We start from the raw sequence: 27,197 nt of genomic DNA on the forward strand, positions 1-27,197 counted from the left end.
CTCTCTGCCCCCCTCAACAATGAAATAATTTTTAGTTACATTTATATTTGTATAAGTAAGATAATTTTTAAGTTATACTTTTGCATAATCAATTGGTTTACTAGATTAAATCACTGTTTTACTGTAGCAAATAGCCCAGTGGTAGCCTGAAAATTATTGGTTCACTACAGATTATGTGATGAAATATCAAAAAAAGCTTACCTGAGGGCTTCCCTGGTGGCGCAGTGGTTGGGAGTCCACCTGCCGATGCAGGGGACACGGGTTCGTGCCCCAGTCCGGGAAGATCCCACATGCCGCAGAGCGGCTGGTCCCGTGAGCCATGGCCGCTGAGCCTGCGCGTCTGGAGCCTGTGCTCCGCAACGGGAGAGGCCACAGCAGTGAGAGGCCCGCGTACCGCAAAAAAATAAAAAAATAAAAAATAAAAAAACTTACCTGAAAATATTTTTCTAGAAGTTACATTTTATTATGCATAGTAGGATAACAAAATCGAACTATTTCCTTCTCAGACTGAGACTGTAGCACAATAAATGCCAGTTGTTCCCACATCCCAAGTTGAATTGTGATTCGACTATTTGAAATGGAGTAAAGAGCAAACTTTTTTTTTTTTAAATCTAAAGCTTCTCAACTACATAGAGACAACAAAAGTGTCAGGATTTAGAGATTAAGAGAAGATTTTAAGGGAGAGTTCTTGAAGTGCTGTGAGTCCCAATCGCAGTCCTCAAGGAAACAAAGTGGAAGGTACTTCCCTCTTCATATAATGTGAAAAAATAACAAGTTTAAGAAGACCACTCAGATAGCTTACCATGGCCCCCCCTTGAGCTTGAGGCGCACAGTGTATTCTTGTCTGATTCATATCCTCCTAAGGAACAAAAGACTGGATAGCTAGGTGGTATTAGGTCAGATCAAGGACAGAGGTGTCTGAGTTGAAATCAGCCTTCTGACAGTTTCTTCACACTGCCACTCTGGAGGCTAGAGGCTTCCAATGATTAGAGCAACATGAGCGCTGTACTTATCCTCTCTCAAAATCGCACAACCAGGTGAGATGTTACAGTTGAAAGCAAGGCTTAGACCAAATTCTATCACTCATAGAAAAATGAATTGGCAAATAGACCCCAGACAGTCCTGAGCTGTACTGTTGCAGCCATATTCAGTCCTATATCCCATAAGTTCATCGGTATTCAGTTCTACATTTAGTACCTTTTCCTCTAGTACGATGACAGATTCCTTCATATCATGGTGGCACCGAAGGAATAAACACCTGGGCTAAAACCCCCACTTGGGAAAATGTTACACCTTGAGTTCTCTAGAACTTGTCCAAAGGCCAAGTATCTGTACAAATTTGCTAGTCAATAAACATATCTCAACCACTACCCGTTTAGCAAATACGTACATATTTGTAAATTCCCTTAGGCTGTTTAACAAGTCCTCTGTTGCAGATTGAGGCAATGATAGTCCAATCGTTTTTAGTTGAAATCTACCTCTTTATGATTTTTCCAGGGGTTCCTTATTTCTCTCAGTAGAAATCGAAAGTTCCTAATTTTCAAATGCTGACTCACTACCCTTAGGGTGAATATTCCTGATTAAAGTATTTCAAGTGTCAACCAAATACCTAGAGGGTATAATACAAATATGTATTCCATAAATGTCACACATGTGATGATGAGTTATTTTTAAATAAATTACTGACATTATAAGACCTAAATTTCTATAGGGTTTCCTGGCAATGGATTGGGTAGGCTGTTTGCATAGGACAAGATATAGGCAATGGCTAAAACTAACCATCCAGAATAGAGTTGCTCTTGGTAACCCTAAAGGGAACCACGTGTGAGAAATTCCCAGTGATGGGGCAGTGGGCTCGGAAGAACCCACGCACCATAAGAGAAAGTGTCAGCTTTAAGCATCTACCAGGCACACACAACATTATTAATCTAGTAAGAGCTTTCATGCCACACTCCAACAACTGGTGTGGATTGAAAACTTCTCCCTTGATGGGGGATGGGTGGAATTTCAACTTTAAATGAAATTCATAATGTTGAAATTAATACAGTGGATTGAACAAAATAATTATTGAACTGAGACTGTGTGTGGAACTGGAAGTTACTGGTGGATTCTTGTTATCTGAAAGTGACCATGGCAGGTATGGGATGTGCACTGCTTTTCACCCAAGGAAGCAAAGGCAAAACAAGTCTCACAGCACAGGGGGAATGGACAGTGGAGGATAAAAATAAGGCTCCTTTATATATGCTCTCAGTGAGTCCCATTCTTCAGTATAATGATTCCTGTCATTCAGATGATTCAGAGTGAGGCACCTTTGAAATAAACTTATTTTTTTATCACTCAGTCTTTTATAGCATAACCATAATGAGTTAAAGGGAGATTCTCTTCCTGTAAGAGTGAGAAAAGGAAAGAAAGATAAAGTAGGTGAGGGAAACTGAAGACACCATCCTGCCTCGTATGTTTTAGGACATTTTATCTGCAGTTGTTCAAAATTTCAGATTTAAGATGATGTATCAACTTGTTGGCTGAATAATGTCATTCAATAAGCCTGCCCCTAGCTACCTATTGCATGTAGGTTTTCTCTGGGCTATAATTCCTCTCTCATAATCTCTAAAATGACCATTCTAAGTGCTTTTGGCTTAAAAGACTATATTCCAGAAAAAATATAATTGGAGGAAGGATTGCAGATTGGGTAGGAATTTGAATAATGTTATAATTTCTATATATTTAATTACCTTTTCTTTTTGCATCAGCTCCAATCTTCCACTATTTAACATCATTATGTTCACTTATCATGTACATTTCTGTGCAAATTATCAAATGTGCCAATCAAATTATGGGGAAAAAATTGTCAACTAATTTTAGAGTAAAATAAATGATTTATAAAATATTATACTTAACGTATGATCCTTGATAAATTAAAATTAGTTTTTACTATCCTCAGTGATTCTTTTGTTCACATAACATAGAACTACCTAGAGTGACCTGATTCTGCCATGGAACTAAGAGAATCATTAGATTTTCGAGGAAGAATGATGGCTGTAGGGAGACACAGTTGACTGGCTAAGCTGCTCAGATGTTCACACTACCTCCCAATAGGTGAAAAATTGTGCCCTGGAGTTATCACGTCAGAGCTGCCTAATGCCATCCTGACGTTGTCATAAACCAGTGTCATCAATGATCAAGTTTCCCTCAGTTAAGTATAAAACCCCCAGCTCCCCTCCATAAGCTTACTGAGTCTCACTGTACTCTCTCGCTTTGATATCTGTGATGAATTTAACACCTTATAATCAGTAGAAAAGTGTGGTTTTGGTTGGGTGAAACAAGTTATAACTAGAGCTGAGTATAAATGCTGTTATACTCAGGATAGCTATCAGTAATACATGAACTATAAATGCACACATGTTTCCTTTGAGATCAACTCAAGGAAGAAAGGAAAAATGTAAATAACCAGATGATGTAATCTCCAAACAGTGCATCCTCAATTAAAATGAATATAGTACATAGCTTACCTTCCGTATAAAAGGATAATCAAGTTCCCTTAAGGAAGACTGCATGTCAACAAAAGCAAAAATTAAAATTGCAAACAGAATGAGCTTTCTCATGAATTTGTAAGATATAAAGGGAATGTGTGTGTGAGTGTGTGGTTGAGAAATATTAAAGGAAAAAGAAGAATCTGTGACCTTCTTGTTTTCCTTTCTAAAAAGAATATATTCAGAACGTTCTGAAGGTTCTGCCCTTAAAAAATAGATTGATAGAAAGAACTAGTAATACTCCCAGTTATAGGAAATGTAATTTTTAGGAACTTCCCAGCAGGAACATAATAAGTAGGCGAAAACTTGCAAAAAATACAGAGAGTCAGTCTTGAGGATTAGTAATCATGTGATTTTTCCATGAAGACTTTGAGCTGCTGAAATGAGAAGGTTTGTATTTGTTGTAAATAAAACAAGTAAGTACTTATATTAAAACTTGAGAGAAAAATCACTTTTTCTTACAGCCTAGTAAGTTGCAATCAATAGTCTGCTTGCCTAATTGAAATATTTTTACCAATTTATCTGCAATTACCAAAGAAATATCATGTAGAGGTAATTACGTGCTGTTCTCACTTTTTGAAAAATATGTTTTATCAAATAGTGCTTGTATGTATCAATCGACCCTGCACAAATTCAAAGGGAATCTGGAGAAACTACTGAGGGAAATGCATTGTACTTTGCAGCTCCATTTCAAAGTTATAGAGAGTTAAGGATCCAGCTGCTAGTTATAAAACAGTTATGTGCATCTATTTGTCTGACATTTATTATTTTAGCAATATTTCTGTGTAGAAGCAATATCTCTATATTTAAAAGATACATTATTTTACTTTTATTAACTAAGGTCTTTACTCCTTCTTTTTGGTTAATTATAAGCCTTGTCCTTTAGATCCATATAGTTTCATAGTTTATTGGCAAGCACAGAAGACAATATTATTATGGGTAATATCTATTGAGCATTTGCCAGGTGCTATGTGAAGGACTTTACATGAACTAGCTTATTTAATCTACAAAACAAATCTTGGAAGTAGATATTTTGTTATCATCTTAGTTTTTCCAATGAAAAGAAATAAGGCACAGAGAGGTTAAGGCATGCTGTTGGTTGCAGAGCAGGCTGGGAGCAGAGCTAGACTTTGAAGTTAGTAGTTTTCTCTGAAGCCTGATGCCTGACCACAGTGTCATGTTTCCTCTGTTACAAAATACTCAGCCAAATAAAAGGAGAAGAATGTTTCTTATCAACAGTCAGCCTTTCAGGCAAAATCACCAGCGGCTTACAAAAGATGATATTATTTAACATAAATAAGTAAAAATTACTACAAAGCAAAATGTTTCAAGTACCTTAGGAAAAAAAAAAAGGACAGGAGTATAAATAAAAAATTTCTGTAGATGTACCATATACTGAGATAATGCCGAAAGCTCACCAATGGTGTGCTCATAAAGCATTGTTTTAAAACACAATGCATGGAGAACTTAACACATTAGGAGGTTATTGTTCCTTTGACATGATGGCTGAGGGTAGGGCGGGAGGGTGACTTTATCCACAGGCAAACCATTGTTTTCCAAAGACTACAGAATTATTTGTTTCCATGTTATGGCATATAATTATTTTTAAACAAAAATACTCTATTTTTAATCCTGTGTTTGAAAAATGTTGGCACATTTTAGGACTTGAATGCTTTGCAAATATTGGAGAAGTAAGTGTGAGAGCACCTCTCTGTGGTGGGAAGTTATTACCGTTTTAAAAAGAGAAAAACGTTTTTAAAAAAGACTTTTTCAGGAGCTGACAATTATTTTGTGTCTTTTCCAAGCCGTTTGTCTTTCTCCTGACTGCAAAGTTATCCCTCTTTTTCTCTGTTAAGTATTGCTAGCAAATAAGTAACATTTAGGGTGTTATGCTACTTCTGACTTTCAAAGAAAAAGGCACAGCATAATTCTGGATCTTTAGGAAAGTTAAGGATAAGTTAATGACATCATATTTCTTTCTTCTATATTTCTAAGAAAGAATGTCTTAATATTCGTTTCCAGAATACAAAGGGAATATTTCAGTATAGGTCCCCCAGAAGAAGCAGAACTACTAAGAAATGAGGCCCATCTGTCTGTCTTCTCTCCCTGACTTCATGTCCTGTGGACTCCAAGCTCCAGTATCAGACACAGGCAACAGTCTGACCTAGACAATTGTGTAAGGCTGAATTCTTAGGACTGTGTCTGATCCTGGAGCTTGGGGGTCACAAAGTAGGCCGCGAGGGAGAGAATATGGATGTAAAGTAAAGTAGCAACAATCCGGAACCCATACACCAAAAAAAAAAAAAAAAGCTAGAGGCCACGAAAACAGAATGAAACCTATGTGAGCCCTTATTGGCTCTGACCTTGACTGTGTAGTTTTCCTGCAGAAGTCAAGCCCCTTCCTCATGGAACTAAATACCCACACTGGTCCCAGAGTAGAAGAAGCTGAAGGAAGGCCCAGTGGAAGGTGGGCAATGGCAGGCCTGGCCACTGTCTCTCACCAATGAGATGAGCCAGCAGACCAGTGAGGACATAAAATGACTGCTGCTTCACTTCCCCTCCAGTCCCCTGTAAGAAACTCTGCTATATCCCACCCTACCCAGAGACATACAGAAAAGGAATGCTGGAAAGTGTGGTAAGGCCTAGCCAAGTGGCCACATCAAAAGGCCACCATAGCTCACCCCTTGTCAACCCATGCAAATCTCCTTAAACTGTATTCATCTCCAAATATTGAAAACAGCCAAGTCGTGCTTCCACCTAACATGGTACAAATATCCCAGGTCCAACTGAAAACAGATGAATCCCTTCCTCAGAAGAGATACAAAGTCCCTTGTTTGTCTTTGCATGATAGTCATTTTCTATTAATTCGTTCATACTCTCTCACTGATATCCTGCAGCTTAAATACAGAGATATAGTTATGTGGCAATGGGTCCATTCTCATGGAATTAATTAGTCTAACCATGGTTTTCCTTACAGAGCCACAGATGTAATGGTGGAATGGTCTAAGGGAGACTCAGTTATGGTGCCAGCTAGATGGCAATACCTTTCAGGGCTGAGGTGATATCTCCAGAGTGTTCTGTATGATCACCGTTCCTTCACATATAGTGCTATATCTCCCACAGTCAGAGTTCCTGGGTCAGGGAATCAAGGGAGGAAAATGGGAGAGGCTCCTCCACTATCACTGCAAGTGATCCACTAGCAAAATATTTGCTTCTCATCTCCATGATGTTAAGTCCAGTGAGATCTTAGTACCAAGGAAAATAATGCTTCTGCCAGGGAACCTGACAATACTTTCATTGAAATAGAAGTTGAGAGTTTGACCTAGCCAGATGGGACTTCTGAATTAACAGGCAAAGACTGGGGTTTCTGCACTAGTTGGAGAGATCCTTCTATCAAGATGAAATTGGGTTGCTACCAAATAATGTGGGTAAAGGAGGGTCTGTATGGAATGCAAAAGATCCTCCAGGGTGCCTTTTAATACTTTCATTTCCTATGATTAAAGTCAGTGGAAAACTATCATAATTCAGGTTGGGCTGCTATGGTCCAGTTCCTTCAGGAATAAAGGTTTGGGTAAGTTTAGCAGGCAAGAATCTATGACCAACAGGAGTGCTTGCTGAGGGTATAGGGTGTACAGGATGGTAGTGGAAGAAGCTTGTTATACATACCAGCTATGATCATGTGATCAGCTGGAGAAACGCAGGCTGTAATAGTTATGAGTACTTCTTCCTTATTTTGATATGAATATGTTTGTGTGTATGTGTGTGTGATAAATCTCCCCCCTCCCACATACACACATCACATCACACATTTTTTTTCTTTTTGTTCTCCTCTTTCTCATACTCTAATCATGTAAAATAAGATATGTTAATAATATCTAACTCTGTATAACACAAAGAGCTATAAATGAGAATCCATAAAAAGTAGTATTTTATTGGCAAATATAAATGATGAAGAAAATTGAATGTTGACGATTTAGCCTATAAAAGAGAAAGCTAAAGGAACTATGTTTTAAGAAGATGTAAAATTTCTTCTAAAGTTAATCTAAAAGAAAAAAAAGGAAATAGAAAGGAAGTATGGAAAGGAGGAAGGAAACTCGGTCCAAGCTGGGGAGGGGAGGACAAGGGGCGAGGGGGACGCCACCCAAGTGGTCTGGGGTTCGAACCCAGATAGGCGAAACGCGCCGGGAATCGGCTGGGGAAACTCGGGCAAACCTTTTTGGGGAATCACCGCTCCGACACCCCACCGCCCAGGCGCTGCAACGGAGGGTGAGCGGAGGCTGAGCGGAGGCTGAGCGGAGGCTGGGGGAGCTCAAACTTGCGACAGCTGGAGGAGGCGGCGGCGGGCGGGCGGCTGGCTGTCGCCCGAGCGCTGCGCCTGCGGGGGGAGGGGAGGCAGCTGCTGGGAGGGAGGGAGGCCGGGCGGGCGGGCGAGAGGGCGGAGGGAGGGGGAGGAGGAAGAGGAGGGAACCAGGGAGGGGGGACGCGTTGGGATCGCGGCGTGCGGCGGCAGACGGAGCCTGGGCTCCCAGCGGCGAGGGGAGGCAGAGCTACGCTCCTTGCTGAACGCGGACCGAGCTCGGCGGCAGCGGGGAAGACGCGCCGGAGCCCAGACCGCGACCGAGAGCGGGAGCGAGGCGGCAGCGGCGGCGGAGGGGGAGCCCGCGAGCTGCCGGGCGGTGAGCCCAAGCCGCGCTGTCGCCGCGCAGGGAAGACTTGGCCAACACACTCACACACACATACACACCCAGCCCGAGCGGGCGCTCGCGGCTAATCGTCAGCATGGCGCTGGGGCTCCTGCCCGAGCGCGGGCGGCAGCAGCGGCGACGCGAGAGCTGCTGAGCCCGGCCCAGCCGCCGGAGCCCGGAGGATCGCGCGGGGCTGTCGCCACCTGCCCGGAGGCTTTGAGCCCGCCCCCGCCCCCACCCGGCCCAGAGCCCACCCCTCGGCGTGGCCGACCCCGAGGGCAGCCGGCTGGCAGCAGACGGCGAGGGAGGCGAGCGAGCGCGGCGCCGCGAGCGGGTTGCGGGCAGCGGGGGACGGCAAACTTTGCTGTTTGCCGCGCTTCCCCGGCCCGGCCCCTTCTCCCATCGCCAACGTCGCCACCCCACTTTCCTCCAACCCCGCACACCTCTCCCCACCCACCCCACCTCCCGTCGCTCCTCCTCGCCGCCTCGACTCTGCTCCGGGGAAAACTTCAAAGCGCCGGATCGCAGGCTCCCTGCTTACTCCCCGGCTGGGGATTTCAGGTCAGTGCCCGGAACACCTTTCCCCGCGGAGGCCGCGCGGGCTGGCGGGCGTGCGTGCGGCGGGCTGCAGTCGGCCCCCTCCCTCGGGGCCCAGACTAGCGGCGGGTGGCTCCTCTGACTCTCTGGCGTACCCCTCGAAGCTTGTGCCTCGCGCTTCACTTTGGCTGCTTTGCTCGCTTTCGTTTTTATTTCCTAGCTGTAAGTTATTAAAAATGCAGCCAACCTAAGCGGCCCGGCGTGGGCTTCGGGGAGGGAGGGGCGCGGCGGGGGTGGGGGGGCTGCCGCCCCGCTGGGGGCTGAGAGGAGAGCAGGGAGTTCGCGGATTGGAAGTTTGCAGGCAGTGTGTGTCTGTGTGCGCGGGAGCGCGGTCGTCGCTGAGTGCCGCGAGTCGGGCGGGGGGGGTGAGCTGGGCTGGAAGCTGGGAAGCTCGGCTCGGCGTTAGCTCGCTAGCAGGAAGGGGAGGGCGGCGGGTTCCCGTCTGCTTTCTTTTTCGACTCGGGAAAGAACTGTAAAAGCCTCCAGCCGCCGCTGCCTCGTCTCACCTCTCCGGGGGCAGCTCGTTCTTGCTCGTGGAACGACGGCGTGTGCGTGCGCGAGGGTGTGTGTGGCGGGCGGCCCGGGCCGAGCCGAGCTCGACCTACCGCCAGTGCCGCGCGACTCGGGAGGGGAATCCCGGTTTTTTGTTTTTTGTTTTTGGATTGCTCCAAAGCGTGAATCACATGGATTTAAAAAAATACTAGGAAATCGAGCAGAGCGAGGGGTTCCGACTCGGCCCGCCCGCCCGCCAGCCAGTCAGGTCAGACGCTTTGTTTTGTAAATGTTCTTTAAAAATTTTAATCTGCCACCCTGGTCCACCCGCACCTTCCCCGCGACGTCGTGGGGTTGGTTTTAAGTTTAAGATCTACCCCAGGGGTTGGGGTAGATCGTGCGGGGGCGGGGGCGGCGGCGGGCGCGGGGGCGAGACCTGGGTCCTCCTCTGGGTAGCGTGGAGTCTGGTGGAAAGCCCTGTAGGGCGTGTGCGAGTCTGCGGCCGGAGGAAGTTGGTCCCACTCGGAGGGCGTGCGGCGCAGAGGCTGAGGGCGAAGAGGAACTTGCGCACCCGGGCGCGATCCTCGGCCGAGGCGGAGAGAGCGAGGCGCCGCTGCGCCGCGGGGCCCGCGCTCGGAACAGGTGGGCGGCTGCGCTGCAGAGCCTCCGCCAACTAGGGGGCTCGGGGCGGCGGCGACGTGCTCCTGCTGTTGACCAAGCAAGCCCCGGGGCGCCGTGTGCGGAGTAGGGCGGCTCGAGGCACGCGTGGTCCCGACGGGCTTCCCGCCGCCTGCACTCTCGAGTGGGCACGTCCCCGGGTCCCTGAGACGGCTGAGCCTGGCCGCGTGTAGGCCGAAGCCGGGGCGAGGCTTAATTTGCAGTTAATGAATCTTTTCCAGAAAGTCCGCGATCTCCAGCCAGAGGCTGTGAGTGCCCGCGCGCACGAGGGCGCGCGCCGCCGGCGTCTAAAGGGTTGGGGGGTTGCGGGGATGGAAGAGCGAAGGAGGGGGGAGGGTTATGTGTATTTAAAAACAAACCTTAAAAAAAGAAACCAGCGCGCTTCAAATAGGTATTCGTACAGCCTCTTGTGTCTAGAGTAGACAGCTCAGGGTTTTAGCTGGGTTTTTTTGCTTGTTTGTTTCTTTTTTGAGAGAAGGCCAGAGGAGGGGTAGTGGTATTTGATTCTAGGGGTAGTCTCTGGAGAAAAATCCTTAAAATGACTTGGGAATAAAAACGAGGAGGAAATGGCCCACCCCAGAAGGTGGTGGGTGGTGAACGCAGACAGACTTGGGTATTTGTAGCCATCTGACACTTCCTGTGGCACTGGAAACGGACACCGCGGGCCGAAATCAATCCTTACGAGGTGTTGGATTCGGTTTGGCCAACAGAATTGCTTGTGTGGAGGTCATTTTAATTGTCGGCCTCCGAGACTCCTGTACGTGGACACTTGGAAAATACATTTGCTTCTCGACCCTTCCCACTCCACCCCCGACCTGTTATCTGGTCTGGGCTTTGCAGTGTTGGTTCCCGTGTTTATTTTGGGCATGATTTCACCGCGAGGAGGAAGGGGGGAGATGGCGGTGATTAATATGCCGTCCAGGTTTAACCCGAGGCTGGCCTTTAGTGTGCGGGTTTACGCCGCCACTCACCGGGATTGCCTGGGGTAGTGGAGGGGGGGGCGCGCGCGCGGGGTTCGGGCGCCAGGCGCTCCGCGGGCAGGTCGGGGTTGGGGCTCGGACGGCCCCAGCGCTGTCCTTTGAGGCGCTGTCACCAGTAGGTGACTGAGAGTTAATTAGGAAGTTTTCTCCGGATCAATGGGCCGCACAGCTCATTAGCGATTCTCTCCAGCCCTTTGCAGGGCCGGCCGGGCCTGTGCCTCCCACAGAGGCCGGGGCCCCGCGGCCCGGGCTGCGGAGAGCGCCTCTGGGAAGTGGGGAGGGATGGGCGGCGAGGGGCGACCGGGAGGCGAGTGTAACTTGGCCGGGCGGCGCGTTGCGTGCGGCGCCTCGAGGCCCGCACAGCCCGCTCTTTCTTCCTGCTCTCGGTCGCCTCGACTGTGTCTTTAACTCGCTCCCGCTCGCGTCGCTGCCTGGCTGCTCCTCCCCGCCTCCCTCGCCTATCTCTTGTTCTCTAAGCACGACGCCTGTGCTCCCCGCCCAGTTTGGGATTAGACAAGATAAAAATAGGACTGCCCAGCGCACAGAGCTGTGACTGTGCCCCGGCAGCCGGGCTGGCGGGAGCGCTGTGGGCCGGGGCCGGGGCAGACCCGCTGTGCGCTCGGGGCAGCCCGAGCCCGTAGAGTCCCACCCCGACCCTGCAGGCGCGGTCACGCTCCAGCGTTCTGTCCGCCGGGAACCGTGCGGGCAGGGGGTCCTGGGTAGGGTCTCCGCGCTCTCGCGGGTGTTGTTGGTGTGCCTGTGATAGATGGGTCTAGACAGGCATGCAGGCTCCCTCCCGGCTGAAGGACGGGAAGCGGGGGGCGGGCCGCGGAGGCGGCGGCAGACTCCCGTGAGCGAGCGAGCCTTCGGGCCCAGCGACCAGGGTGGAGGGAAGGCTGCGAGGCTTTCTCTTAACCCTTTAAAGACGATAGGGAGAGTGGGGGTGGGGAGTGTAGTAGAAATTCCTGGAGGCAAAGTAGCCCCCTGGGGAGAGGAGGCGGGAGTCTGGGCTTAGGGTTTTCCTTTCTCTTCTGTGTATGCAGTCTCACATCCTGGTACATTGGGCTCGATTCTTCGACGAACCAAACGCAGCTGCTAGGTGATCTAATTTGACCCGATACTTCTCAATGGGGAAGGTGTGAACACACACGGTGGGCACCCTCACTTAAGGAACTGAGTTGGGGAGATGCAGAGGTTAGACCTTACCGTTCCCAGCGGCCCAGTATGTGAAGGTCTGCTCAGAGCTTTAGTCAGTGGGGCCTCTGACCGAGAGTGTTGCCTACCAAAGACCCAAGCCTGAAATGCCTGGCCAGTGCATACAGGTATGCGTCGGAGAGAGCAAAGGGGTCCTTGAGTTGTCTATGTAAATAAAAACACTTTTAACCATGAACTTGTGGAGAGTTCAAATAAGATATGTGCAGGGAGGCAGCCTCCAAACAGGAGTTGGACAGTGATGTGTACAAGATCGATCATTTGTATACACATCCATGGGGTCAACATTGAATGGGTCTAAAAATTTAATACAACTCCGCAGGCATTGGTCTCGTTCTTTCCCTGAGGTAGAAATTGGTGGGTGGGTTACCCTATAGAGAAATGAATCATTAGTCACACTCCTCTCTCCTTCCCCCTCCTCTTCCTTTTAGGGTTTGGAGTCTTAGGGGATCCTCTAGTTACATTAAACTGCAAACCCATATTGGTCTGGGAACGAGCCCCATTATAGGCAAAGCAAGAATGTAAGTCGTGGGGAGGTGTACGTATTAGACAGGAATGCACAGATTAAGATGTGCGCCTGAATGACATGTGCTGAGACAAATCAAGACACTTGGGCTCTGGTGCCCACATGGAACAAGAGATACAGAAGAGAGAAAGAACTGGCCGCGAGGAATGTAAACATGGGTATGCAAATACTGAGACCTAGAGCGAGATTCTAGGAGAAAATCCCAGAGTTTGTTGAGCTGGAAACTGGAGCAGAATTTCTGTAAGTTCGTTCGAGAGACAAAAGCCCATTTAAAGGTGTGAAGAGGGTCACTTGGAAACACAAAAAGCATTCACATGCATACATCCATGCTTAGATACACAGGCTGAATGACAAAAACTCCTCAATGCCTGATGAAGATTTTCCTGCCCGGTGAGACAGAGCAGGGCACGGAAGTGTGGGCCACACGACCACATTCGCACACTCATTCACTGGGAAATACTGTGTCTTCGGCTAGAGGGAAACTGAGGGCGACGGTGCCTAGCTAAGGGTGGATGGCCCTTGGTTACTAAGATTGCTTCTGGTTATAGTTTCTTCGCATCTAGAGTGGGGAAGAGAGTATGTCTTGAGCAGGTAGGAGGATTTCTGAAAGATTTTTGAGTTCTGGACCCTGAGAGGATGGATGGTGGAGGAAAAAGAGGAGTAGCTTTGCATTCTGGGTCGGAAGCAAGGGATGTTGCGCTCCTCTAAGCCCTGTTTGCTAAGGTGGCGCAGGGCCTAGTGAACTGAGAGAGACTGAACCGAAAGAAGTGCGAAGCTCGGCCTCTGGGCGGAATCAAGGGGGGAGGTATGCTTTCTTTCCCTTTTTTTTCCCCCCTTGAGGAGACCGTGCGGGGACGGCCAGTGTAGGGAGGATTAGCAGGCGCCTCTGTGACCCCAGACGCGCGCGTAAACTCGGCTTGGGTTTGATTTGCCCGCGGCGTCGATTTGCCGCGGTCCCTCTTTGTCTGAGCCCAGCCGGGAATTCCAGCTTTTATTGGGAAGACCGCACTCGGGTGGAGCCCGCGCTGGGTCGGGCACGACAGCCGGGCCCGCGGGGCTGGGCAGGAGGCTCGCCGGCCTCCGAGCCGCCCGAACCCCAGGACGGTCCTCGGGAGTGCCCAGCAGCCCCGGCAATGCCACCTCGGTGGTTTCCTCGAGGGCGGCGGGCCCGGCAGACCCAGCCCGGCGGGGCGGGGGGCCTCACTTGGGCCGCCGTACCGCCCCTCTCCCCGCTGGCCCCACCGCTCCCCCGCCCGCCCGAGGAGCTCTGAAGGCCCTTTGTTAAGCTCCAGGGTCACACCCGTGCCCCGGGGGCCGCGCGGGGGCGGGAGGACCTTCTCCTGGCTGGAGGAGCCCGGCCCGACCGGGCTGCCTCGCCCGAGTGTACGGCCGGCAGGATTCCGTCTGTTTGCAAGGCTGGCTGCGCTGCCGGGGCCTAGATGGTGGCGCTGGCTTGAGAAGCAGCCGGGGCAGGAGTGGAAGGTCTTCTCAGGCCACCCCCGTGGCAGCCAAGCCGCCTGTGCCCCGAGCACTTGGCCGTGGACGTCTCCCAACCTCCAGCCCGGCCCGACGGCTTTCGCTGGTTGCCCCCCATGTGTTCCTCCGGAAGGGATAGCTGACTTTCTGTTGGATGGGAATTAACCAACGAACTTTTCCCCCCCGCAACGTTTCTGTAGAAGGCCCCCTTTCCCAGCGCAGGCTCATTTCCGCCGGCCCCTAGTCGAGGGTGTTGGAAATGGGGGGGGGCGCGTCCCCGCACTTTGTTATTTCTTAGAACCATGTCTCCCCGGCCAGCCATCGCCCCTCAGCACCCATGGGCTCTGGCGCCCCGTGATTAGACTAGCGGGGAAGTCCGCTAGGAGAAGATCCTGACAGCATAAAATAGAATTTGATCTAAAAGACAGTTTCCAGTATAATCTCATTATGCATCACAGACTCCCGGTGTTATTTTGTGGAAGGCGGACAATGATCAATTTACATTGACCCGGGGCTGGGCGAGCTTTTAGATGGTAATTGCCATATTGATTTGCATGCAAAAAGGAGACCTGCTAAAATTAAAGACCGGAAGCTAAATGAAACTAAATTTCTTGTCTAGGTGCAAACCAGAGGAACTACTGGGGGGAAGAGGGTGAGTCAGGTCAGGGTGCCAGGGGCAAGAGCAGGTGAGAGGCCCAAGAGCTCCGGGAGGTCACAGATTTGGGAGCGATCTTTGCCCTGGTGATTTCAAAACGTGAGGAGGGGGCTTGTATAGGGTATGGGGACCCAGCAGGGAAAAGTTATAAACAGGCACTATTGCATTGAAGGCACTGGGATCTTTTAATGCTAATAGTAACTGCGAGGGGGGAGGAGAGGTTTATAGGGTTATAGGGGTCTTCCTGCACCATTTCCGGCACCCCCCATTTCTATTGTTCTACCCGAGCGCTCATAACCGTGCCAAGAGCACCCAAATTCTTGCATCTGAAGAGTTAAATTTTTTTTTAAAGACAGGCCTTAAACTTCCCCCGCCCCCCCTCCCCCCGCGTCTGGTCTTTCGAAGAGAGCGAGAGTAGGGGGCGGTTCTGCATGCCGCTGCGGGCAGGCCTGGACCTTTGGAGGCTGCGGGAGTTCCTCCCCGGACGCAGCAGCAGCCCCAGACTCGGCCGCACGCCGATCGCTTTGGGAAGCGGCTCGCTCCAGGTGGCCCAAGTGGCGGGGGCGGGGGAGGGTCTGCCGGGGCCAGGGACTCACGGTGCCCGGGGGCGGGGGTCACCTCCCTGGAGGTTGGAAGGGCCTGCACGGAGGGTGTGGAGGCGGGAAGGCGGGGGCTGGAAATCCTGTCCCAATCGGCGGTGATGGCCAAGGCCGGAAAGTTTAAAAAAGAGAGAAAGCCACTGGCTGCGAGCCAGGGGCTGCCGGGCCGCCGGGGCGTGTTTGGCTGACTAGAGGGGTGAGGACCCGGCTCCGCCATCGCCTCGGTCCCTCCCGCTGCGGAGGCCCTGGCCTGCCCCAGGCGCTCCTGGAGCCATTTCACACATCCGGAGCCTCGGCCACTGGAGGAGCCACCCGCCCGGGGCCGGGAAGCCGCAGGGGCGGCTGAGTGTCCGGCGCTCCTGCCCGTTCCCCTTCCCACCGAGCTGAGCTGGAGACGGCCCTCGGTCGTGGAGCCTGTGGCGTCTGTGGCATCGGGTGTGGATGGTTCCCGGAGCTTCTGAAAGCCCGGGGCAGACCAGGAAATTGAAGATGGGGTGGGGAGGGGATGTTGAGCGCTGACCCTGCGCTGCTGGGATGAGAAGTTGGGGAGAGGAGAGATAACCCCAACCTCCGGCTTGTCTCGGGACTTGGCTTTTTGGGGGGACCCCCAGGAGTCCAGGAGGGTCCAGCATCTTGCAAGCCGCTTCCCCCTCAGTTGCCTCCCCAGCCCACTTTGGTCCCTGAGTTTTTCATTCAAGTCCTAGGAAAGGTAGATGTAGGCAGTCTTTCCAAAGGGCTTTTGCTCTGTCTAGATAATTTGATTTATTGCTTTATGTGGCAAGCCTTCTTCTAGTTCCAGGTGTCAGCACTTTTTATAGAGACCTAAGAGTAGCACCCACCTCCCACTGCCTGTTCTGGGCTCCTGGAGGAGGGGAAAGTGGAGCCTTGTTGGGAACCCCTGGCCTCACACCAGGGTGTTCCAGTGTAGGGAGATGGGTAGGATGTTGGCAGAAATTTCGAAAGAGTTCACATGGACCAAGAGATTTCTGGGTGTAGGAGAAACTAGGGTGCGGGCTCCTTGTGGACCGAATTTCATAGGTGTTAAGTGCTATCCTTTTACTCTGTATTGGAGTACAAGGGCCAAGGAAGGCTTCCGAACTTCTTGTGGATTCTGGATGGCACAATTTGACCAATAATTGGCTCCTCTCCTCAACTCCAGGACTGAGTTTGACCGTGGCCCATTTTTACTAGCTGTGTGACCTTGGGGGCAGGTTATTTATGGCCTCTGAGCCTCAGTAAGTTTCTTCATTTGTAAGACTGGGAATAATTTTCCACCTTTAGGATCAAAGAATACTTGGCACATAGTAGGCCCGGAGGATTAGTAATTGCTTTGAATGACTGGTCAGATTCCTATAGGTTGCTTCTCCATCCCCTGCTGCCCATGAGATGCCCGAGCCCCCCCGCCCCCCGCCGCAAGACCTGCGTAGGCCAGTGTCTGGGGGCCAACCTGCAGGTTAAGCTCCCCTCCAAGGGTATTCCTGAGGCTATTCCTCCAGGTCTGCCTCCGTGGGTTCCTCTTTCCCTTTGTTACAGTTCTTTGCATTCTGGGCTTTAAAGGAATCCATATGAAAAGGCTGGGATTTTTTTTTTCTCCCCCTAAGTGGGATCATTTATATGGTTAGGAATTGATTCCAGAACCGGTATCTAGGTGCTCTTTGGCAAGTCCTCCCGTCATTCTTTCGGGGAGAGGGAACAGCAGCGGCTGGAGGGGAGAGACCTGGTGGGAAGAGGTGAAAGGGTCTGGCCCACTGCAGGGGCCAGAGGTGCTGTGGTTTGTCTGATAGGGATTAAGTCTGGATGTTATGAGGTCTCAGTGTGGTTTTCAATAAAAGTCTGTCAGGGATTGCTTCTTTTCTATCGATATGTATTTTAAAAAATTACTAGCATGAGAAGAAAACCAGACCTGTATGGATCCAGGCCGGTAGTGAGCTACTGTGATCAGGTTTCCTACTAGACTCCCAGAGGGGAAGTCAGCGTTTGATTGAAGCTACACTTGGTTCTTGACTCTCTGGGGATGCCTGCTCTGAAACAGGAGCGCTCCCTTTCTCTCCTCCCCCACCCCATCCCCCTTTTCCCTTCTTCCCCTAAAAGCCTTTGTGCTGAAAGAGCTTCAGTAGGCATGAGTCCCTGGTACCTCTCTAAAGAATGCCTTTCAGCCTTTGCTGACATTGTTTTGTGAACAGTGGGTTTTACCAGGCCAGCAGTTTTCCCCCCATCTTAGCTCACTATTTTAGAGGTTCGAGTATGCGCAGGATGCGCCCAACTGCAGTGCTTTCCAGTGTGTGTAGCCAGGGCCTTGCCTGTAATCTGAAGACACCTTAACCTTTGCCCTAGGTGCCCCCCCCGGGGGTGGGGGTGGTGAAGGTGGGGAGAGCAAGGACAGGGGATCGTTGCTGAGTGTCTGTTTGTTTTCTCCAGCCACAGAGGCAGAGGGGTGGAGTGGGGCGAGGCCGAGAGTACGTTCCAGCCTTGGGTCTGATTTAAAACTTGGTTTAATTGGAGAAACTCTTAGGCATTTAACAGTTCTGTACAAATGCAAACTTGAAATAGCTCTAGGCCTACGTCAACTAGGAAAGAATAAATGAAGTACAGAGATGTCCAAACTATGTAAATCCTAGAGTTGTCTGCCCTCCCATAAACACATGACAAGTGCCAAGGCATTTCCAGTCAAAACACCCATGGAACCAGCAGCCTCCATCCTTTGTATTTATTATTTTATTAACAGCATTTTACACAGCATTTAACAAGCACAGCCTGCCTGCTTTCCACCACGGCTCTCAGCAGACTGAGGGGTGGAAAACAGATGGGGGTGGCGAGGAGTGGTCTCTAGAAGAGACTTCTAAGCTGGAGAGATCTCTTCAGATGGGCAAGGAAAAGGAACATTTGGGGTTCCTTTCTCCTGGCCCCAAAGAGAAGACAAAAGTAATGCTTTGGAGGAAGAAATCCCCTCTCCCTTTTCCGGAGGAAAGTTGTGCAGATGTGGTCTGTCTAGTCTCCACTTGGATTCCAGAAGGTGTGAAGCAGGGTCTTCTTTCCCAACACTCTGCCCATCAGTTATTGGTGCTTTTCAAAGAATAAGTATTTGTCTGCTATCATTATTCTATATCCTGGTGGAAAGTTTATAACGAAAACTGATGCCTTTCTTAAGTCATAAAATGAGCCTTGTATGATTATTTAATTAAAATCTATTTAAGGACCGATCAGGCATGTAATTTGCGCTAATAATGACGATTATGGAAATGTTCGACTTAACCAAAAATCATAAAAGGAGACATTTTGGTCAGTGGGGCGACCAGGAAGGATTCAGGGAGTTGGACGGTTTTCCGAAACGCACGAGGCTTTGGGCTGCAGAAAGTGCCGGGCTGCCTAGCCTCTGGGACCACGGTAGAGAGGGCTGCAGGACCCCAGGCCTGGCCGGGGCAGGCCGACCCACACTTTGCTGAGCAGAGAAACCGACCCTGGGAGTCTGAACAACCTTTATTCCCAGCTGAGGAAATGGGGGAGGGGGCCTGGGAGGAGGAAACTCTGGGAGAGCTGATGAACCGCACAGAACTCTGCGCGAAATGGCTGTGTTCTCTTGCTTTAACAATCAGCAGCGACACACGCATTGCTGCCTCGGCTAGCCTTGGCTGGAGCCTGGAGGGGTGGGGGGAGGGGGGTCTCTTGTTCCGGAGAAACCTGCCAGCTGCTGGGCTTGGTGCGAAGGCAGACACAATGCTGCTGTTGTTGGTTTGATCTCTAACTGGATTGTTAGTCTGGCTTTAACTGTGTGGTAAGGGGGGAATGTGAAGGCTGTTTACAGCGAGTGCAAATAATGTGACAGCTGTTGGTGCACGAGCAGCGCTGTGCCTCCTCGGCGCTCACACAAAGCGCGCACTATGCAGGCCCGCGGAGAGCTGCAGAGGTGGCCGCCCCTTGCTGGCCCGGGAGCCCTCGGATGCGCTGCGAGAGAGCCCTGGGCGGCGGCACCCGCCCCCCCCGCATCCCGCGACATGCATCTTTCTGGCTCCTGGGATCGTGGTGGACGTGCGCGCTGGTTGGTGTGTTGTGGTTTAGGGAACTTGTTAGGCAGAGGTGGCAGGAGAGGGCCTGCGGGGTCATGAGTGTCAACTGTCTGGAGGGGTTTGGCCGGGATCTGTTGACCTGGGGCCTCAGTGGCTTGTGACCGGGTTGTTAAGATTTGGGAAAATAACTTTCCGCCCTAAAGCAAGCCTGTTGGAAAGAATGTATTATTAACTGAAGGCTTTCTGGAAATTGCAGAGGCTCTGAAGGCCGTTGTTCTTCCTCTGAAATGGCCCTGTTATTCAGACAAGTTCAAGAGACGGGCGGCCGCTGTGTTCTATGCCCTCGGCCCTGTTTCCTGGATTGGAAACACAAGTGTGTAGGTTCAGGACCCGAAGGGGGGTGAATGGGGGTGGGGAGGGGTGCAAGTCGGCTTTTGATCACCCGCCTCCCTTTGCCTTCCCGGTTTTTAAGAGCGCGCTTGCCTTTCAGCTGCAGGACCAACGGTGCTGTCTTGAGGTCTGCCCACAGCGCCACCCACTCTGTGACTTAATCAACTAAATGCCCAGAGCCCGGCCTTCTCTGAGTTCCTGGTCCTCTGCCAGGCACTGCGGGGAGGTGCCAGGGTGGGAGGGAGAACAGTTGGTGGGTGGCAGCAATACCCCGCTGGGCCGGTCCAAGCTGGCGGGGCTCAGGATGGTCCAGAAGATGGGCCTGCCCCTGGGCTGTCCTGGGGCAAGCTGGGTGTAAACACCACTCCCCCCAACCTCAAGGTTGAAGGCTTCCGCAGCCCTGGCCCCCGGGCTTTGGAGGATCATTTAGAGCTGACTTAACTCTATATCCTGCCCTTCTGTGTGACTTCGGCCCCTGAGTGTACAGCTTGCAGGATATCTGCAAATTATGGGTCCACCTCCGCCCCACCCTGCCCCCAGATCTACTCTCTGGGTTATAATGTGGACTTCTACATCTAGTTGGGTTCCCTAGTGGGGAGCTGGGAGATGCTTCTGGAATGATACATGAACTTCGGTGCCAGTTCTGTAAACTGGTCTCTTTTTATGACGTGTGCCATTTTCTGTAGGAATGTTGCTTGCAAAACGAGTTTCGCCTTGGAGGAAAAGGGGAAAGATAAACAAGCCTGCAACGCCAAAGCGCTGGCAGTCTTTCCCTCCTTCCAGCTCTCTTAATGCAGCCGGGCTGCATTTCCAGGATAAGACTCGTGCTTGTGAAGAGGGACTCTGGTTGGCTTTTTTTTCCCCCGAAGCAAACGCAAATCAGAGAAAAATAATTTTCTTTCAACGATATGCAACGTATTAGTCTCTTGTTATCGTGCTCCGAGGCAGGCCTCATTTGCGCGTCTGCCAGCTCGCTCACATCTGCTCGGCGCTGTTTGGGGCATTTTAACCTTGGTGGTGTCGTGTCTGGTCCCACGGATCAAGGAGGAGTAATTAAGCTCTGAACAGCTAGAAAAATTCACGGGCCCCCACGTCTACCGCAGTTTTCCCACAGCTTTGTTTGGGGGTGTTCCGGGTTCCAAGATGAACAGACGTGGGGTTCCTATTGTTCCTCGTAAAGAAAGTGGGAGCCCCTGTCCTCCTCTGACCCTCACCCCCAGCCTTCCCAGGACTCCCAGGCTGCACACAGTCAGCAGGGAAGCCGGGTGCAGATCACAGGACCCTGTGTTTTATGCATCTTTCATTCGTAAAAAGTTCCTTTGTGCTTCCTGTGTGTACTAATGATAGCTGTCGTTAATAGCTTTCTGGTATAGCTTGTTCCTTGTGGGGGGAGGAGTTTGCAGTGAGTTCACTTTATTTCTACAAAGCCCTGATGGAGGCTGCAGTGCAGTGACACCCCCTCTAGAGTCGTGGTCTATGGATCGTTTATTCTGGATTTGTTTCCAGGTTGTGTAGACTCCAAGTGGGATCCCAGCCTGTAGGGACCAGACCCGGGGGGGTGTGGAGGGTGGGTGGGCGGGGAGGAGTGGAGTAAGGTCGATTAATTGCATTCAACCGAGGTTTCCTGTCCTGGGCTGCTGCCTCCCGTTGAGGGACACCAGCTTCCAAATGGGGCCCCCTCTTGCATACACGCGTGGTTGTGTGTGGCACAACCGTGAAAGAAAGTGAAAGGAACAAAAAGCCGAGGCCTGGCGTGGGGGGGGGCGGGTTGGAAGGGGGAAGGGGAAGTGTCTGAGGTTGGTCCAAGAACTGACGGGGGGCCACGGCTCTGTTTTGGGGGAAGGGGGTGTGTGGCGGGCAGCCCCGGTTTGGCAGCGGCTCTCCCGGTCGATCCTTGCTGGTGCCCCCCTCCCCAAGCCCCCGAGCCCCCTTTTACAGTTGGCTACACCTGGCTTGCATCTTTGAATCGGGGAAGGTGGGGGAGGCGTCCACGGAGAGAACACTCCAGACTGGCCGAAGGGAGCGCAGGACGATGGGCTGGAGCGGTCTCCAGTCAGTGCCCACTCCCCTGGGGCGCGCCGCCGCACATCCTGGGTTCTCCGTGCGCCCACCCAAAGTTGCTTTTTGTCAGAGATTCAGCGGCAGGCGCCTGGGAAGGGGGAGCCCAGAGGAGCGCGCGGGCGGGGTGAGCTGGGGTCGGGCTAGCCGAGAGATCCGTGGGTCCTGGAAGGTCGGGCGGGGGGTGCGTGTGCGGGGTCGGCCCCGCGCGGGGACCTGGCGGAGGAGGGGCGAGGAGCCTGCGGCAGCGCGGGTGTGTGTGGTGGGAGAGAAAATCCCTTTGTTGCCGACCAATCCGTGCTCAGGGCTGAGGCGGGGGAGGGGGCGCCCTTCCCCCACTCGCCGCCGCCGCTGCCGGCCAAGTTCACTCCCGACTGACCCGAGTGGCTCGCGGCGCTATCCTGGCGCCCTGGGAGGAGGCAGGGAAGGTTCTGGTTGCTCAAAAGGTCAGGGCCAGCCACGTGAGTTTCCCGTCCCCCACCCCGTCACACCCGCACTCCTGCTCCGCAGCTCTGTTACTAATGCAAAACTTGGGTCGTGAGTGGGGACGCCTCTGGAGGCGGCGACAGCCATGACTTGGAGTGTGCCAAGAGACAGCGCCTGGACAGGCTGGATCACTCCTCCCACCCCCCACTCCCCCCCAGCACCCATGCCCGGCTGCAGGACCCAGTCGGGCGACCTCCTTCAGCCACACCCCAGGAAGCCTGCGACCCTCCCCCCGACCTGGGGGCATCCTTGGGGTTCCCCTCTCCCCACTGCTACACATACTGGGGAAAACATCCCAGGAGGACTTGCCCCAACGCTGCACACCCTGGACCGCTTTTTCTCATCTCCCACCTCCTCGCGGCCCCCAATGCTAAAATAGGAACTTCTTCATCCCTCCCTTCCTTGACGCCAGTAGAGAAGTGCCTGTCTGTGACTCAGTCTGCGCTTGGAGCAGTCCCAGGAAGGGCTCCCGTGCCATCAGTTTTGGGCTTCCATGAAAGCCACACACTCTGCAGAAGGTCACCCCTCCCTGGCCCCCTCTGTGTCCCTGCCTCAGCCTTCCCTCTGCCGCAAGGAAACTATATAGCCATTCTGGGGTTTGTTTGTTACGTAGAATGTTTAGTGGAGTCAGATGCTGTTTAATGGGTTAGATGTGGCCTGCACCAGCTATTGCCAGGCAGAACTCAAGTCCATAGTGCAGTTTAATCCTCTGGAAAACACGGTGCCAAAGATTTACAGATGAGGGGGCCAAAGTTGAAGAGGTCCGGCCACCTGCCCAGAGACACGCCGTTGATGAGAGTGGGAGCTGGGAGGCTGTGGTGACTGCGCACGCGCGCGCGCGTGTCCTCCACAGAGAACCAGCCATGCCCGTGCAGTGAGAGACACCCCTTCCCCGAAGAGGTCCCCAGCCTACGGAGGGCCGTGGCACATGGCATGCTGGCTGGGAGCCCTGCCGTCTGCCCGGCCTTCTGAGCCAGAAGCTCCCCAAAACCCGTCCAGGTGTTCTTGGTCACTAACTGGATAAGTGCCTGATGCGGCATGGGGTGCCTAGAGAGTGAGGCCCTAGGAAGGGGCACCGTTAGTATTGGAGTGGAGTTGGGATGGTTTGGTGGCGCTGCTTCCCATTCCGTCGCTGTCACTTGACAAGCGTGCTGTGCAGACTTGAACCAATCCATCAGCGCCTCAAGGGCGGAGGCAGTGGAAAGTGGCCCGGTGCCAGGAGGAGCTGGGGTGGAGAGAAAGGAGAGGTGGCAGGAGTGGCCTGGTGCTGCCTTCCTCCCTGCGCTCACGCCAGCCTCTCACGGCCACTGCTCCTTCCTTTGCAATCTGTTTGTTGCCTGGCAAGGGAAGTCGCCTTTAAAGAAAAAAAACAAAACAAATGTTCTCTCCTTCTCCTCATTCCATAATGGTGTCTTCATAGCAGGAATCGGCAGAACGGTGGTGGGTACAGCTGGGGACCCGTGTGCCCCCTCGTGTCTTTTCACAGAGGGCCAAGGTGCCCTCACTCAGGGATGCCGAGGTTGGGGGGACAGCTCCTAATCTTGGTCCCTCTGACCTCTTTCTGCCAATCAGGCTCTTCTCCCCAGCGTCCAGGCCAAGCTCGGATGCTAATCATAACTCTTGGCTCCCGGACCAGATGACTGCCCAAGTCTGTCGAGGGAGACTCAAGCTCTCCTGTGCTTGCCCCTAGGGCCAGACCGAAAGCCGGAGACCACGCGGCGAGTCTGCGTTTTGCAAGCCGGGTCTCTCCCAGAACTGGGTGTTCAGCGGGCAGCCACCACAATTCCTGGTCTGTTCTTCAGAAACCAGACCCTCCTCCGTCTCCCCGGCTGACCCCTTCTCTTGGCCACCTTCCCTCTTCATCCCTATCCCACATCCTTGCCCCCTTCTCTCCACTGCTGGAAAAAAGGGTTAAAACCCAGAGCCAAGGTGTAGCTTAGCAGCTCCCACTGGAAACAGGTTGGTGCTTGTAAAGTGCTTTTCATGGACTTCACACATCTTGGCACTTCCAGAAGCATCACCCACCTGTGGAAGAAAAGGGGGGGGGTCGTTGAGAAATAAGGGCAGATGAGCCTCTTATATACAGCAGCAAAGCGCCTGCTCTGTCTGTCATCTAAATCACGTCATCTGCCCCCTGCAGCATGACCCACAGCCAAGGGTGAGGGAAGTCACTTTTGAAGAACTTTTCCTTGGAGGTTAAAAAAAGAAGAAGAAGAAAGTAAGAAAGACCCCCAACTATTTCAATAGCCGCTTCTAGAAGAGGAATGGGGTGAGCGTGGCGGTGTCTCTGACCCTATCTGTGTGTCCCTTGTGCCCAAGATCCCCTTAGTTAGTTCTACATCCCAGAGAGATGGGGGGTGGGCCCGTTTCTCAGTGATGGTGGGGTGTACGCAGTACGGCCTTTGCCCAGGATGAGGGTGTTCCTGCCCAGGATTTGGGCTGTCATTCTGGAGAAGGGCCTCACGCCAGGCAGGGCCCCCGGCTCCTTGTCCCTTTCCGCTCAGGTCCATCTTTGGCCTGGAACCTGAAGAGTTAAAGAGTCTTTAGCTCGTTGCAATGAAATTATGGCTGGCAGTGGCGCCGCTGTTCAACAGACCTCCAGTTTTAAACAGTTCACAAAAAGTTCATGGGGCAGCTAAAGATTATAAGTGTGTGTGTGGGTGTGTGTGGGTGTGTGTAGTCAGCAGGATCCAGTACTGAGCCTTGCCCCTCCTCCTCTTGTTTCTTCACGGCCAGCCCCCCGCCCCGCCCCCACTCCCGTGACACTGGACCACGCTCGGGGCCTCAACCCTCCATCTGACCCTGTGCACGTAAGAACACTTCATCCTGACACTGGGTGTTATTTATCTGTGCGGCGTTAATATTGAAAACCCCACCAGACAAGACCTGGAAGGGCGGGGAGAGGCTTTGAAAGCAGCCCGTGGTCCCAGGTGTCTCTAAACTGCATTCCCCTCTCATGCTAAGTCCAGGCCGCCCTTTCTAAAGAAAAGCCCTTTCAAGGGAAGGGGGCTGCTGGCCCTTTTTGAGGGGAGGGGAGAGGGCTCAGTAGGATGATTGTGGCAGCGGCCTTTCTGTTTCCTCAGTCAGGTGCTCAGAGGTCCTTGTCCCAAGGTGACAACTAAAGGAGACATGTAAGAGGCAGCTTGTGTAAGTTTTGAAGACTGGAGCACCAGAAGATTGGGGCTTCGAGGGCACACATGCTTCGTCCCTCATCCTTTTCTTAAGGGTTTGGTGGAGTGACCCTTTGGCTTCTGGTATAATGTCCAAATTTCATCATGACACCCAGCCAGGGGGTGGCATGGTGTGGTCCTCCCACTGCAGCCACGGCCAGGACACTTGCACCGAGGAATGTTGCTCCTCCACCTTTTAGATGAGGCTTCCCTGGACATCTTCCTTTTGGTCTTCCTTTTGTTAGAAGGGGCTGCAGGGGTTAGGGAGGGGAAACTTTGTTGAACGTGCCTTCTGGTCGGCCCTGCACTAGTGGTGGCCTGCCCCCAACTTGATTTGTATGTTCGAAACACGGAAGAACAGCCCGTGAGCCCCGCACAGAACCTTCCTTGATGCCCAAGTCCATCTGAGTCCACCTTTTCGGGGCACTGTGGCCAGCCACTGGAAATGCCCCAGTCTGTCTGAAGAAAGGGACGCTTCCTAAAGAAATAGCTTCTCTAAAATCCCACCAGGCCGGACACAACTGGGAGATCCCTGCCTCTCCTCCAGCTTCATCGTTGAGCTCTAACTCCGCGCCGTGTGTCTGCGGCCCGGGGCTCTTGATGAACAGACGGTGTTCTCTTCTGTATAGGGGCCGATGGGGATGCTGGTGGACAAAAGCCTGTGTTAGGACAAAGAAATGCAGAGGGATAGCCTGGCTGGCTTTGGGATTCATAACATATCTTTGGGATCATAACATATCTAACAAGATATAGCAATCTTTTTTGATTTTTTTGAAGTTTAAACAAATAGTGTACTCTGCATGAATTTTGTCTTTCAACTGAATCATTCTAATGTGGAATTTATGATGCTATAGTACTAGTTTACAAAGAAAGTGGAGTAGGCTTCACATATCTCCATATCTTATATTGATGGCACTTAAATTCTAATACCAAACTGTTATTGTTTCATAAACTAGGAGAAAATTGAGCTGATAACGAGCAGGAGAAGCTGGCAGAAACAATAGATTTTCTACTCTTTCTTTCTATTGTGTGTAAGCCTAGTTACCCTAGTTGACCAGTTAATGACAACACATAATGAAATTTTCCTGGCTGCTAATTAATTAGCTCTAATTTCACTAGTTTTGTTACTGGTAAGGCTTCCACTAATTCTATGTGTGAATGTCTTCTTACCCTACTCATCCTATTTTCCTCTTTGAGCTTCCTCAAATGTAGAGAACCCATTTGATTGACTTAAGAGTCAGAAGAGACTTACAATCAGAGAAAAAGCAAAAAAGAATGACTATAATGCCAACTAGTATAACTATTAATTAGAAATTATGTTTTGAGGATTTTCAGACAGAAGAGGGGTAGAAATGATAATAGTTTAGTTTTAGGAAAGCTGTAGTACACAAATAGAACCCCAAATCACACCACAGATAATTTTCCAGGAATTTAATATATCTGATATACACTCAATTTGTGCCCATGAATGGTGAGCAACTGGAAGTAAAGGAGAATCACATAGTTACATTTCTGGACAAATCAGGTTATCAGAATGATGCAATAATGACAGTTTACCTCAGTCACTTCTTAGGCTTTCTTATTTACTATGCTAAATGTTAAATGAGATTCCTGAGTAAAAGCATTACAATGACTTCAGCATTGTGGGACATGAAACAC

General features: G+C 51.5%; 2 protein-coding genes across 2 annotated transcripts in view; both read left to right on the forward strand.

The window, feature by feature from the left end:
- Positions 1–996: 996 nt before the first annotated feature.
- The window catches only part of LOC308611253 (uncharacterized protein), a gene marked incomplete at its 5' end in the record, with an annotated part of 41,951 nt that continues 15,750 nt past the window's right edge, over positions 997–27,197 (forward strand). The window contains 3 exons of the mRNA XM_081260113.1: positions 997–1,037; positions 7,855–8,776; positions 9,517–9,572. Of these exons, the coding sequence (XP_081116239.1) occupies positions 997–1,037; positions 7,855–8,776; positions 9,517–9,572 (1,019 nt within the window). The remainder of the gene's footprint in view (positions 1,038–7,854; positions 8,777–9,516; positions 9,573–27,197) is intronic.
- LOC308611249 (uncharacterized protein) lies at positions 9,594–25,515 on the forward strand (the record flags this gene model as incomplete). Its single annotated transcript, XM_081260110.1, has 4 exons — positions 9,594–9,644; positions 9,699–10,230; positions 24,509–24,586; positions 25,452–25,515. The coding sequence occupies 2 exons, from the start codon at positions 9,594–9,596 to the stop codon at positions 10,050–10,052; spliced, it is 405 nt and encodes a 134-aa protein (XP_081116236.1). The 3' UTR covers positions 10,053–10,230; positions 24,509–24,586; positions 25,452–25,515.

The sequence above is a fragment of the Mesoplodon bidens genome, assembly GCF_964165515.1.
Source record: "Mesoplodon bidens genome assembly, contig: HAP1_SCAFFOLD_287, whole genome shotgun sequence".
NCBI classification, from domain to species: domain Eukaryota; kingdom Metazoa; phylum Chordata; class Mammalia; order Artiodactyla; family Ziphiidae; genus Mesoplodon; species Mesoplodon bidens.